Source organism: Pimephales promelas, chromosome 4 (genome assembly GCF_988280905.1).
Source record: "Pimephales promelas chromosome 4, fPimPro1.hap1.1, whole genome shotgun sequence".
Lineage (NCBI taxonomy): Eukaryota > Metazoa > Chordata > Actinopteri > Cypriniformes > Leuciscidae > Pimephales > Pimephales promelas.
In genome coordinates, this window is record NC_142772.1 from 44390184 (window position 1) to 44406101 (window position 15918).

Consider the following 15918-nt stretch of genomic DNA (forward strand, 5'->3'; position numbering starts at 1 on the left):
ATATATATATATATATATATATATATATATATATAGATATATCTTTTGTTTTTTTATTTTATATATATATATATACATGTATGTGTGTGTATATATATATATATATCTTTTATTTTTTATTTTGTATATATGAAGAGTTCAGATGCAAAAGCCTCTAAATGCCATTTGAAATTGTCTTCTTTAATGATGATTTTTATCAAACTTGTATATTTAAGTTCAGTAATTTCACTTAAATAACAATTAATAGGTAATTATCATTGCCATTTAAGTGAAATCACTGAACTTAAATATACAAGCTTGATAATGATCATTCTAGAAGAAAATTTCAAATGGCACTCTTCATATATGTGTGTGTGTGTGTGTGTGTGTGTGCATATTGTAAATATTTTTGGAAAATATAAACTTATAATTTCCATCCATCCATCTTATGAAAAGTAATCATGATCATTATTAATGATAAGAGGTAATCATGTAGATTATTAATGATAAGTAAGTAGTAATCATGATCATTGTTAATGATAAGTAAGTAATCATGATCATTATTAATGATAAGTAAGTTATCATGATCAATATTAATGATAGATAAGTAATCATGATCATTATTAATTTAATTAATTCCTAATAATTAATAATACATACATAATGCATACATAATTAATTACAACAAATACTACAATTTTAATACGTTACATATTCACATTTTTTGCATTTTCACTGCATTTCTTTTCTTTGAGGTAAAACAAGAAGTTTCACATTGAACATACATTTATTTTATTTTCCATTCCTATTCAGTGACTGCATGTTGACAGTGATGATCTAACTGTCTCTGGTACACTTTAAAATCAGTAAGATCCTGGTCAACACCTGTTGACTTGCTGTGTCATATGTTGCCTGTATATCTCTGTTTTGTTTAGAAGAGCACTCGGCACCTGGGAGGGCTTGAGTTTGTCCGCTAATGACCCCGTCAACATTTCAACGTTCCTTCCGGTTGGAACGTCAAAACATTGTCTCCACCGAGCCGCCCCATGCCAAATAAACGTGCCGGTGTGGGTGGATAGGGAAGGACTGGAGATCACAGGAACTCAATCTAAACAAATCACTGCCCCATGTGGCCGTCTAACCTTTGAGTTGGTTTGAATGTCCGGGCTGAGCGTCAGTGTAGCACAGCAGAGAGTTGAGATGCATGGGTATAAGCATAGACATCAGGCGGGAGTCAGTGTGTGACTCTAAGTGCTGACCCTGAAATATAGAAGGGAAACAAATAGCAGAAGTGCACCACAGTAAAGTGACTTCATAGCAGCCTCTGCACTTTTTATCGATTCCTCTCTACAGAAACTGCTGTTTCTTCATTTTGTTGGCTAAAGGTCTCTAAAAAGACCTAAAGAACAAGTAGTCTGTTTCATTAGTCCCCTGTTTTATTAAAAATGTCAATTTCTCTCTCTCTTTTGATAGATCTTGCGTGTCTACATCAAAGAAAGAAAGCCCTGGTGAGTATCTGCACCTTTTAACATTTCAATTCTTTTGTAATATTGAAGCAAAAGGTCAATTTCCCTTTTCGACATTAAGGAGCTGACCAACGGGAGAAGAAGTTCACAGCCCATCGCCGTGAAGGCGTGACGAGCCCTCGTACGTATTTCTATGCCGATGAGAAGAAATGCGACCAGCACATGGAGACTTTCCTGAAATGCATCAAAGCCTCAGGTAACAGACCTTCTGTAAAAGCTAGTAGTTAACTTTGGAATTGGACTCCGTTTACAAGCAAAACAAATGCCAGAAGCTACAAATACAGTGACCGTAACACACGAAGTAGGGCACTTTGCTCAAATAGGTACTAAGAAGAGCCTAAAACTTAAAAAAAATTAAGTCAATATTATTTATCATTTCAATTTATGCTCGTGTGAATTATTTTAAATGACAACTTTAGACACTTTTTCCCCTTGTTCTTCTAGCTGAAAAGCCCTTGATAACATAAAAAAATATCCGACTTTCAAAGAAAGTTCATCTCGACAGACTATAGGTCTCTTTTTTTTTTTTTTGAAAGAAAGGCCAGGTCTGAGAATGATGTCAAAACAACGCCCCCTGGTTTCCTATGGGGTTTTTCAATTTATATAGTAAATGAAAGGCTTAGTTCACTCAAAAATTAAAATTCTGTCAGTAACCAACCCCATAAGACGTTCGTTCATCTTCGGAACACAAATTAAGATATTTTTAATGAAATCTTAGAGCTGATTCACTCCATTGGCTACTTGGTAATTGCATCTGCCAGCGCAGAAAAGTTTGTAAAAACATGGTTAAAATAAGTGACTACAGTGGCTCAACCTTAAAGGCACACTATGCAAGAATTGCACATTAAAGGAGTAGTTCACTTTTCACGTTCGTGACTTGTTCATCAAAATGAATGAATCTTTTTCCGAGTCAATTTGTTCGTTTCGTTCGTTGAATGAACCAAATGACTCGGAGAAAGATTCATTCATTTTGATTGGTCAGTTCGAACAGGAGAGTCACAAACGTGCGTCACAGAACGGAGCAAGGTGAGCATTTGAGCTTATAAAACTTAAACTTGGTTATTTATTTATTAAATGAGCGATCGTTTCGCTTGATAAGACCCTTAGTCATCGTCTGGAATCGTTTAAAGCCCTTTGAACAGTTTGCACTGAAAGTGTCTTTTGGACCTTGAACCGTTTGGTTCCCATTGAAGTCCATTATATGGAGAAAAATGCTGGAATGTTTTCATCAAAAACCTTAATTTCTTTTTGACTGAAGATAGAATGACATGGATATCTTGGATGACATAAGTAAATTATTAGCAAAAGTTTTTTCAAAAGTGAACTACTCCTTTAATATAACAGCTTCAAAGTCATATCGGTGGTAAACAAACACATAGTAGGGCGAATCATCCTGGTAGTAAAGCTTGGGGGGGGTGCCGTTGGAAAAACCAGCAATGCGAGTTTTAGATGAGCGCCCCGACAAATCTTGCGGGAATCACGACATGCTTTACAGCAACGAAGTCTCACACATCGACCACAACATGAAGAATGAAGACATTGCGCGCATTTCAGACGTGACACTCAACGATGGAAAAAACAAAGAAAATGCGGTCGAAAGAGACTAGAAAAACGAAAGAGAATGATCTATCTGCTCAACCCGTAATTAAATACATCGGTTTGAGTTCTTTAATGGTCTAGTGGTGGATCTTTAGAGGTTACAGGTTCTAAGTTTTTTCTCTCTCATCAAAACTGAATATGTTCATCAGTGGTTCCAGTCTATATCAAGCAAGGACACGTTTTTGTGCATTTTAATTTGTGATTTCACCGGAACGAATAGAGTCCCCGCAACTGCGATAGATTAAAGAGCTTGAAGACTGCGCGCGCGCCGCAACAAGAGACACTATGTATCCATGACACTGATAGCAGCGGACACGAGCGCTCAGCTTGAGTTCTAAAGCACATTTTAGCGCTAGATCTCTTATTTAATACAAATTTTGTACCTTATTATAACAGCGTCCAATGGGTATCAGGCTGCGAGTGCAGAGACCAGTCCATGGCAGAGATGCTCTGCGTGAGTGGTGTTTACGACAGTAACATTAAATACAAGTACTCCAAACCGACTCTAGGGGTCGCTGTTTGACAAAAATGGAATTCCTGCATAGTGTGCCTTTAAGTTTATTAAGTGCTCTCAGCTCACAGATTTCATCCAAAATATGTTAATTTGTGTTCGAAGATGAACGAAAGTCTTAAAGGGTTGGTGATTTTTGGGTGAACTAACCCTTTGTCACCTACTGTAACTTGAACATACTTTGACGTTTTGTTCTACAACATGTATTACTCGCACACCCATACCGAAAACGTGAATTTTGAAGCAGTTATGTCTTTTACGGGGTTTGAGTGTGTACATTTTAACTTTAATGGTGAACTCTTCTGAAACAATGTTTTCAGGCTTCCTTCAAGCCTCTTTTCGGTTTGCAAGACTTTGAGATTTGAGACTCTTTTAAAAAGTAATGGGACATAAAAAAGTGTTCTCTATTCATGGAAAGTGGTGCAAACTTCTACCCTTTGATTTCTTTAAATCTTTTTTTTGTGCATTTGAATGATTGTTTTTATGCTAGAGAAAGTGCCAAGAAAGCATGGAGCTGACCAACTTTTGAAAGCATTTATATTTGTTTTCCATTATGCCAGAAGTATTGGAGAAACACCCATTGAAATGCACCGGCAACATTATGTATAACTGCATAGAATTCATTCGGTGTTCCTGGAAAATTGCTCTTAAAAAGGCAGTTTCACTTTCAGTGCTGCACTCACCTCTAAAATAACTCTAAAAGAAAATCACCTGCCTACTCAGGTGGAAGTTCTGAAGATGGTTTCTCCGCTATTAAGATGACTGCCCTGGGGCGCCCACAATTCCTGGTAAGGCTGAGGTTCAGGCAGGGTTCATTCATCAGAAAACACGGGTTAAAATCCGTCACCTTGGTGAACTAAACGGGCTCTTCATCCTTCCCTCGGGCGTCTGTAGCTCAAGTTCTCCGAGGTGCTGGTGAAGTGGAGACGTTTTTTCAGTTTCCTGGCTGCCAAGCAAGGGAAAGATGGCGTGGAGGTGCTGGAGCAGAAACTGGATTTAGAGCAATTGCAGGTATGCTTTGGGTTCAAACCGCGGCCAAACACACAGATCAACTGACACTAAAGCGTGTTTAATTCTGAAAAAGGACTGTAAGGCATCTGTAACATCTGACATACAGCAAGCAACTGGAGGCTGTATTGCAATGACTAGATTGTAAGAGCTGCATTCATTTTAATGGCAAAATGTAATTAACATGACAATAAATAATTAAGTAGTCTTTTAGCTGACAGTTGTTTCTAAAGCAACTTACATGGGACATTTATACAAGATCATTTCCTCTAGAGAAACCTTGCTCAAGGGTACAATTGAATTGTGATACTGCATGAATTGACACGTGTGGTTTGAACTGTAATAGCCCAGATTTTTAACCACTTAAAGGGTTAGTTCACCCAAAAATGAAAATTCTGTCAGTATTTACTCACCCTCATGTTGTTCCAACCCCGTAAGACCTTCGTTCATCTTCGCAACACAAATTAAGATATTTAAGATATTAAGATCGCTCCTGCATTCAGTCCATAGGCTTCTTGAGGGACTGGCTCTTGCTGTCCTCGAAAAGTCATTAAAGACATCGTTAAAATAGTCCAAGTGACTGCAGGGGCTCAATCTTAAGTTTATCAAACGACGAGAACACTTTTGTGCGCAAAAAAACAACAAAAATAACGACTTTATTTCAACTATTCGTTTATTTCTCCCTCTGCGCGAGTCAGGTTACTAGTTTAATAGCGTAAGCTTCTGTTATTGTACGTCACACGCATCACACACACATGACCAGCGTCGGCCAATAGTGAGCCTACGTGTGACGTAGCTCTACGCAATCACACTACGTTAACTGACTTACAGGCTCATGGAGAAGGAAGTGAATAGTTGAAATAAAGTCGTTATTTTTGTTGTTTTTTTGCGCACAAAAGTGTTCTCGTCGTTTGATAAACTTAAGATTGAGCCCCTGTAGTCACTTGGACTATTTTAACGATGTCTTTAATGACTTTTCGGGGACAGCAAGAGCCAGTACCTCAAGAAGCCTATGGACTGTATGCAGGAGCGATCTTAATATCTTAAATATCTTAATTTGTGTTCCGAAGATGAACGAAGGTCTTACGGGGTTGAAACAACATGAGGGTGAGTAAATACTGACAGAATTTTCATTTTTGGGTGAACTAACCCTTTAACTGCCACATAATCACCAATATGTCATTAAAAACATGAGCATATTTGAATCTTTTCATTCATTATGCAAATACATATTAATGTGCATTATATTAGCGCACCAATTCAGAAAATTCCGTCATCAGTCTCTTACTTCCGTAAAAGTAGAAGTTCCACCCTGTAATTTTGCATACAATAATTAAACTCTGGCCATGCAATGTGAAACTCCAAAAAGGACAAAGAAAGCACCAGTAAAACCCCCATAAAATTCCCCATATATTAGCTTTGTGTGATATGCACTGATATACACTCACCTAAAGGATTATTAGGAACATCTGTTCAATTTTTCATTAATGCGATTATGTAATCAACCAATCACAATGCATGGTCCTGGTCAAGACAATCTCCTGAACTCCAAACTTAATGTCAGAATGGGAAAGAAAGGTGATTTAAGCAATTTTGAGCGTGGAATGGTTGTTGTTACAGTATTTCACAATCTGCTCAGTTACTGGGATTTTCACGCACAACCATTTCTAGGGTTTACAAAGAATGGTGTGAAAAGGGAAAAACATCCAGTATGAGGCAGCCCTGTGGGCGAAAATGCCTTGTTGATGCTAGAGGTCAGAGGAGAATGGGCCGACTGATTCAAGCTGATAGAAGAGTAACTTTGACTGAAATAACCACTCGTTACAACCGAGGTATGCAGCGAAGCATTTGTGAAGCCACAACACGCACAACCTTGAGGCGGATGGGCTACAACAGCAGAAGACCCCACCGGGTACCACTCCACTACTAATATGAAAAAGAGGCTACAGTTTGCAAGAGCTCACCAAAATTGGACAGTTGAAGACTGTAAAAATGTTGCCTGGTCTGATGAGTCTCAATTTCTGTTGAGAGATTCAGATGGTAGAGTCAGAATTTGGCGTAAACAGAATGAGAACATGGATCCATCATGCCTTGTTACCACTGTGCAGGCTGGTGCTGGTGGTGGTTTAATGGTGTGGGGGATGTTTTCTTGGCATACTTTACGCCCCTTAGTGCCAATTGGGCATCGTTTAAATGCCACAGCCTTCCTGAGCATTGTTTCTGACCATGTCCATCCCTTTATGGCCACCATGTACCCATCCTCTGATGGCTACTTCCAGCAGAATTTTCATTTAAAATTAGTTTCTTGAACATGACAATGAGTTCGCTGTACTAAAATGGCCCCCACAGTCTCCAGATCTCAACCCAATAGAGCATCTTTGGGATGTGGTGGAACAGGAGCTTCGTGCCCTGGATGTGCATCCCACAAATCTCCAACCACTGCAAGATGCTATCCTATCAATATGGGCCAACATTTCTAAAGAATGCTTTCAGCACCTTGTTGAATCAATGCCATGTAGAATTAAGGCAGTTCTGAAGGCGAACGGGGTCAAACACAGTATTAGTTTGGTGTCCCTAATAATCCTTTAGGTGAGTGTATAAGTTGTTATTGGGTAAAAAATCCTCCAAGAGCTAGTTTATTTTATTCAGCTTGAATTTTGAAAATATTGCAAAGCTGTCATTTAACTTATGTTATATAGAATGGTGCCTTTTGGAGAGTAAAACCTGTTCACACCGGGTCTGTGGGGGTCTTGAATGTTCCTCAATGTTTCTGTGTGCATGATCTGCAAGTGATGTGCTTCTGTCTGTGTGTGTGTGCTTTACAATGCAGCAGCACACTAGTTTAGAAAGTGCTTGCATGTGCATTCACCAGATCAAAATTGAGTATCCAGGTGGCATAATCAAAAATATCTTTTGGAGTGCTTTTGGAGTATGCATTTATTTGTCATTCAATCTTTTGGAAACGAAACGTAAAAGTACATATCAAAGATTTCTTATCCTGTTGCGCCCTGTATAGCAATGACTAGTCGACGTCAAGGTTAAAGTATCCATTGAACTCTAAACTTTGGGTGAATTTTTCCTTTAATCAGTCTTTTTGGAGTGTTTGGTCTGATGAATAAAAAGTGTTTTCTTTGCAGACATGTCTAGCCAGGCTGGGAGCTCAGGGCAACATTCAGAGCTGCTTCTCTGATGGACGACTGCACTCATCAGGGTGAGAAACGCCATGCAGTTTCCCGTAGCTGTTCTAACACTCAGACTTGTAAATCAACCAAATCAATGGCAGACAATGAAGTTATCTTATGAACTGAGGAGAGCTACTCAAGGACTATTCTACGGGGGCTCTATTACACTGCCCTGCTTGCCCCCATTGAGTCAACTAAACCCCTTTGTACCTCATATAAGAGCAATTTGCTCCACTGAATCGACCAGTTCTGTAATGATGCTTGTTCTAAAACATCATCTGCTTAAATATAAATGCTATATTGTATTTGTTTCCCGAAGCATGGTGGACATGCTGGACTGGAACAGTCTGATCGACGAGAGAACAAAGATATCCAATCTACTAGTTGTCCCAAACCTGCAGGTAGGCAGACAGCGAGAAACCGATACCTCAACCACAGCATAAATGAAGAGGGTTATGGATTTCTCATGGTGTAATTGGTTCTATAAACACTGCAAAAGCCCCTTCATAGTTTTTAGTTTTTCCTAGGTAATTTGAGTATGAAGACATGTATAGTAAGGAATTTTGCCTGAAAGAGAAACAAGAGCAGAAGATAGTCTTCGTTTATTTGTTGTATAATGTTATGGTGAATTTTTCAGCATAAAAATAATACTTATGTTATAATACTTATTTAATAATACTTAAAATATTACTGGTGCTTTTCTATGTGGTTGCTGATGAATAATTTGAGTTATTTTATATCGGTGTTATAAGCATCAACTAAAACTATAAACATTTTTTTTTTCATTAAAATAATTCTAAAATAAAATGAAATGCAAATATTTGGAAAAAAAATACATTAAATTAAAAATAGAAATGCTGTTTTGGCAACTAACAGATTTTTTTTTTAAGTTGAAGCACTAAAACTACTACTGGAAATAAACTAAAACTGAAATAAAAATAATTTAAACCTAAATATATGTATTATTTATAATAATTATACATTTTAAATATTAAAATATGAATATTTTAATTAATATTTGAATAATATATAGGTATATCGCGGGTATATATAAAATATATTTATATATATATAAATATTGAAAATTAAAAGCACTTAACAAAATTACTAAAAAAATAAACACAAATTTAAGTGATAAATTATGAGCAATAACAATTAGCAAGCACCACTAATAAATATTGTTTCCAAACAGGTTTCCAAAAATCAGACAGGTTGTTCCTCTCCAAAATTCGGCATTTGTTGACCAGTTGAAAGTTGGCATGTTAGGGCTTGTTCACACAGAACACGTTTTTATGTTAAAATTGCGAGATGCAGGCTAGTAGAATGGAAAAAAAAAAAACACAAGATCTAGAGACACGTTTTTTAAAAGTTAAACCTTTAACTAGCTCTGTGTTTTTTTGAATGCCATGCCATGTCATGCAGGAGATCCTGTAAAAAAACATAAGCCGTGATGTCTGTCTAGCCGTGTTGACACTTAAAAACAATGGAAAGGTAAACTGAAATAAAAATCAAAAACATATTTTGATTTAAATAAATATGCTCTTTACCTTAAATATTTCTATCCAATAATTAAAAACCATCTGTTCTGGGGAAAAAAACAAAACAAATAAGAGACTGAAAAAAGTTAGTATTATTACTAAGATTCACTTAAATAAAAAACTAAAAATGCACCCATAGGTGTTCAAATTCTGAATATCTTTCTTTCTTTATTTATTTTGAACAGACTGGTCAGTTGGAGCCTCTTTTGTCCAAGTTCACGGAGGAAGAGGAAGGGCAGATGAAAAGGATGCTTCAGCGACTGGATGTGTTGGCTAAGGTGCGTTCATTGGCTGTTGTTCCTCTTATGTTTCTCCTGTGGTATTCATGCGGAGTGTCAGAAGGTCATGGTCTACCAGAAAGTCATGGATGAAGAATATAACAGAGATTGATTTTGAGAAAGGCTTCAGCAGAGTGTAGAGGTTAGAGAGTTGTTCTGCCCCGTCGACTTGATGTGAGGAACATGTATCGGGTTTATGTCGCCACTGTGAAAGCCCTCTGGTACAAGCAGTACAAGCTGTGAGACTCACAGTAGGCTCAGTGCTTCCTTTATTTTTAGCCTGGAAGTACCAAATCAAACAAAGTTTTGAGATTTCATAAAACAGTTTTTCCTTCAAAATTATAAGTGAAAGTGAAAGTATGGTAACTCATACTCAGAATTTGTCCTCTGCATTTAACCCATCCACGTTAGCGCACACGTATAGAGGAATTAGGAGTAGTGATTAGTGAACAATCACTGCAAACCATGGACACACACACACACCCTGAGCAGTGGGCACTCATTTTGCTGTGGCGCCCAGTAGGCTTTACCAGGAGATGTACACTACCGTTCAAAAGTTTGGCGTCAGTAAAAAAAAAAAATAATAATAATAATAATTTTATAATTCATAATTATAATTCAGCATTGGTTAATCAAATGTATCAAAAGTGTTTTAATACATTTACAAAGCCATAATGCTGTTCTTTAGAACATTCTATAAGAATCCTGAAGAAAAAATTGCAGTTTCCACACAAATATTATCAAGAAAAAAAAAATAAAAAATAAGCAGCACAACCATTTATAAATTTGATGTATATAAATAATAAATAATGTTTCTTGAGCAACAAATCCGCATATTATAATGATTTCTGGAGGATCTTGTTACACTCAAGCCTGGAGTAATGATGCTGAAAATTCAGCTTTGCATCACGTTTCGAAAATACATTAAAATAGAAAGCCATAATATTTACTGTATTTTTTGATACAATAAATGCAGCCTTGGTGAGCATAAGAGACTTCTTTTAAAAACATTAAGAAATCTTACCCGTCCCAAACTTTTGAACATCACATTAATTATGAACATGTTTTAGCTTTTAAATCTACCAAACTACTTTGAATATGAACTGTTTGTTTGCAAAGCTTGCATTTGCAATCTTTCTTTAACCCTCTGAGTTTCTTCGTTTAGGGCTTAGCTTCCTCCCGGTCAAACAAGACTGAAGCCTTAAAATTTAACTTTTTTTTTTTTTTTCCCAGGAAAACCAATCAAATATATTCTTGTTCAATAATATTTTTTTATTATTATTTAGATTTTAATTTATTATTTTAAGATTTTTATGATACTTTGCATTAATTATATCATTTTTATGAGCTATTTTTTCCATTAAAATTAATATATTTTATTTATTTTTATTTACTTTTTTTTTTTCAATAAATGCAACATTTCACATCAAAATAGAGTGCAGACTGCCGGCAAAAAAAAAAAAAAGTCAAATGAGAAGACCAGTGGATTTAAAAATATATAAATGTGTGAAATGTCATTAACCTCCTGTAGACTGCCTCTATATAAATGCATAGAAAAACTTTGTGTTTCCTATTGTTGTTTTAGACATGATTTCTATATTTTATTCGGATATTTATATATATATAAATATATCGGATATATTTTTTTATTTAGATATTCTAACAGACTTTATTTTTATTTTATTTTTTAGATAGCATCAGGTTTTGCATTATGAGTACAATCAAACAATAACATTATAGCTTCTTATATAAATGCATAGAAAAAGCATGTCTAAAACAACAATAGGAATCAAAAGGCCTTTCTATCCTTTCTTTTTTTATTTAGAGATATTCTATTATATATATATATATATATATATATAGCCTATCAGGTTTTGCATTATGACTACAATCAAATAATACCATTTGGTTGGTAACAGTAACAGTTTTCGGTCATTTTTGACCGAAAAAGCCCAGAGAATAAATGCCAATTAGATTATTATTTTGTTATCTAATGCAATGACATGCAAACATGCAAACAGTAAACTTTTTAGCACCACTGTATCATCAACATTATTATCGCAGAGGTTTATAACATCATTATTTGTTGACTGTCTGTGGCAATATCTCCTTTTTTTGTCAGCTGATGAATGTGTTTTTACCTCACGGTTACACTGCCTGCTTCTCATGTGCTGAACAGCATGCGGTGGAAAATGGTGTCAGGCTGATGGTGGATGCCGAACAGACATATTTCCAGCCTGCCATCAGCAGACTTACTGTGGAGATGAAGAGAATCTTCAACACAGACAAAGCTGTCGTTTTCAACACCTATCAGTGCTACCTCAAAGTGAGCCTTGCACACACACACACACACACACACGTCTGGCACATATGAAGGGTGTTAACTTGGATCAGATGATGATATTCTTGGCTTTACCTACAGTGAGATGGCTGGATGCTGCGCAGAAAACATGCTGTTATAACAGGAGAACATTTAGACAAAGCTAAATCAAACCTGATATTTAACACTGTTGTGCTTGCAATCTAATGTTGCTTTAAAATTGGTGATGGTGACAATTAAACACGTTTACAAGTTATATTATATTCAGAAGTGAATAAAAGGATTGTTCACCCAGAAATGAAAATTGTGTCATCAATTACTTACCCTCACCCCAAATGTCTCTCATGGGGGGGTGAATATTTCAATGTTGGGATACAAATTTCTCAGATTTCATTAAGAATATCTTAATTTGTGTTCTGGAATGACATGAGAGGATTTTAAGGAATTTTAGATTTTTAATTTTTGGGTGAACGATCTCTTTAATTTCCTGAAATGTTGCCTTTAAAATAAGGTCATCTGTTCTTCTAACATAATGAATTCTCTGTGCTCAGGAGGCATTTGATAATGTGTCCATGGACGTTGAGCTATCGAGAAGGGAGGGCTGGTGTTTCGGTGCCAAGTTAGTAAGGGGGGCTTACATGTACCAGGAGAGAAGCCGAGCAGCGGAGATTGGATACGAAGACCCCATCAACCCCGACTATGACTGCACTAGCAGAATGTACCACAGGCAAGAAATGGTCCAAATTCTTCCTTGAGAATTGCACATTTGAAGTCTGTTCCTGAAAACTAGTGGGCTGCCTTGTTGTACTTTCTACGGCATGAAATGGACCCTCTTAAGTGACTCATCTAAAAGCCCTTCTTGGGCAGCAGCTCCATTAACGGTCACTCACCCATGGAAAACAAATAGAGTTACTCACAAAAAACACACAAGAGACTCAACTAACACTCACAGCTGATTCCTATAGAGTGGGATGCAGGGCCGCTGGAACAGGGTGGCCATGGACTCCAACTTTCAGCCCACATCTCGGTCATCTCTAGCTCATATTAAAGGGTTAGTTCACCCAAAAATGAAAATTCTGTCAGTATTTACTCACCCTCATGTTGTTCCAACCCCGTAAGACCTTCGTTCATCTTCGGAACACAAATTAAGATATTTAAGATATTAAGATCGCTCCTGCATACAGTCCATAGGCTTCTTGAGGGACTGGCTCTTGCTGTCCCCGAAAAGTCATTAAAGACATCGTTAAAATAGTCCAAGTGACTACAGGGGCTCAATCTTAAGTTTATCAAACGACGAGAACACTTTTGTGCGCAAAAAAACAACAAAAATAACGACTTTATTTCAACTATTCGTTTATTTCTCCTCTGTGCGAGTCAGGTTACTAGTTTAATAGCGTAAGCTTCTGTTATTGTACGTCACACGCATCACACACACATGACCAGCGTCGGCCAATAGTGAGCCTACGTGTGACGTAGCTCTACGCAATCACACTACGTTAACTGACTTACAGGCTCATGGAGAAGGACGTGATAGTTGAAATAAAGTCGTTATTTTTGTTGTTTTTTTGCGCACAAAAGTGTTCTCGTCGTTTGATAAACTTAAGATTGAGCCCCTGTAGTCACTTGGACTATTTTAACGATGCCTTTAATGACTTTTCGAGGACAGCAAGAGCCAGTACCTCAAGAAGCCTATGGACTGTATGCAGGAGTGATCTTAATATCTTAAATATCTTAATTTGTGTTCCGAAGATGAACGAAGGTCTTACGGGGTTGAAACAACATGAGGGTGAGTAAATACTGACAGAATTTTCATTTTTGGGTGAACTAACCCTTTAAAGCCAAATTTCAAATATAAGCTGCGATTAGTCATACGCTTAGTTTTTTGATAGTTTGAATGATATTATATGCTTGATTTTTTAATTGTACTATAATATTACATTTGTTTGAGATCTACAGACTTGATCTCTGGATGGCCTGGATTCACAGACAGGGCTTAGATAAAACCAGGATTAGTTTAATTTCAATTAGGGCATTTCAATTAGCAACAAGTTGCTTTCAGTTAAAACAGCTCAAACATGCATTTTAGTAGGGCTGGGTAATAAATATCGATTTCTCGATATTAATCGATTCATTTTTACGAACTGATATCGATTCTTAAATCTCAAGAATCGATTAGTCATCCTGTTTCATTTGAATGAATGGGACATTTTATCGCGACTGCGCGCATCCAAAAAAAATCGCAATAATCTTTGTCCTTTGTTACTATTGATATGAAACAAAGTCTCAATTTTCAAATTACGTCCATTTTCTTTAGAAATTCAAAAACATAAATAACGTTTTGGCGCTGTGGCGTGAGATCGCTCTGGCGAGATCGACAATTTCTCTTCCGGGTTAATAATACCAGAACAGCGTGAAATAAACATGAATGAGCCTCTGAAAGTGTGTTAAAGATAGAGTACAACTTATCGAAATCTGTATCATGTCACATTGATTCGCTCAATCAGCGTTTCAACCGTGGAAAGACGTCCATTAAACAGCTTGTAATCAATGTCATGTATCGTCATATTTACCTCAGAAAAACCACATAAACTCGTTAGTCAGCTAGAAAAAAATAACTCCAGAGAGGAGCATTTAGCTAAATATATACACCATATTACATGTGCATTATAATCTTAATGTTCTTCAATATCTAATGCATATTTGAATAAATATGGCAAGTTTTTATGACAGCCACCATTTAAATGTTTATATTTTATATAATCTTCTTATTATAAAAATAAATAAAAGTGTAATTTAAGTGTTTGTATAGCTACAAAACAGTTAATTATTACCTTCATATTAGGCTAATGAAGCCTAGTAGGCTACAACTCAACATGACATCATGACTTTTGCGTAAACATATATACGCCACTTTCGAGTCAGGTGGCGTGTTATCTCCACGCATTTTGTGCTATCCGCGTATATGCGTATATGTCAACGCCATTAACGTCCGCGTCATTCCGCGTGTCTGTACACGCCGTCAAATCTCCAGTCATAATTGCCATTAACCCCAGTGACGGTTAAGTTTAGGGATGGGGTTGAGGTAAGTCATATATTTTTTTTTACCTAGGATGGTAAGGGAACAGTCATAAATGCCATTAACCCCAGTGACGGTTAGGTTTAGGGATGGGGTTGAGGTAAGTCGTATCTTTTTTTTACCTAGGATGGTAAGGGAACACTCATAAATGCCATTAACCCCAGTGACGGTTAGGTTTAGGGACGGGGTTGAGGTAAGTCATATATTTATATAACGTTAAGTCAACAGCGTTCATAAACACGCTGAAAGGCGTTTATGCGTCTTGATAGCACGCCAAAAATGGAAATACGAAATTGGCGTGTCATACACACGCTACTTCATGAGATCAGTCTGTACACCTAGACTCCCATAGTTTACAGCATTTAAGAGATTTGATTCCCTTGAGAAAAATTGCCATTTATTGGAACTGATATCCAAAATAATCGATATTGATATCGAATCGTAATCGAATCGAATTGCAAGCTTGTGAATCGAAATCGAATCGAATTGTGAAATTTGTCTCAATACCCTGCCCTACATTTTAGTCTGGGACTGTCTTAAGCCTTCAAGGTTATTAAGACAATGAGATCCCTGGTTCTTCAATAGAAATGGAAATGGTTGAAGACGACAAATGAAAGAGAATTTATATCATTTTATTATGTCAGTCATCTCGATTGTTTTAAAGCCGTAAATGAGTAATGTCACAACATTCCCTTCTCTTGCTTCTCTTATTAAATAACATTTTTATCGTAGTAAAATGTACATGTCGTTCCCAACAAAAGTATTGTGTAGCATAAAACATGGTGAAGATGAGTGGACAGGCAGTCGATTCATTAAATGATAAGCTATTTCCACACAAAAGCGGTTTATTCAGTGTAGTGAAGACCAAAAACAAAACAAAAAGCCAAAAACGTCTGATTCC

General features: G+C 36.6%; 1 protein-coding gene across 1 annotated transcript in view; it reads left to right on the forward strand.

Moving 5' to 3' along the window:
* Positions 1-15918, forward strand: part of prodhb (proline dehydrogenase (oxidase) 1b) — a 28307-nt gene that overhangs the window by 6308 nt on the left and 6081 nt on the right. The window contains exons 3-11 of the mRNA XM_089130563.1: positions 1453-1487; positions 1567-1701; positions 4339-4403; positions 4510-4626; positions 7761-7834; positions 8125-8206; positions 9529-9621; positions 11801-11947; positions 12493-12668. Of these exons, the coding sequence (XP_088986689.1) occupies positions 1453-1487; positions 1567-1701; positions 4339-4403; positions 4510-4626; positions 7761-7834; positions 8125-8206; positions 9529-9621; positions 11801-11947; positions 12493-12668 (924 nt within the window). The remainder of the gene's footprint in view (positions 1-1452; positions 1488-1566; positions 1702-4338; positions 4404-4509; positions 4627-7760; positions 7835-8124; positions 8207-9528; positions 9622-11800; positions 11948-12492; positions 12669-15918) is intronic.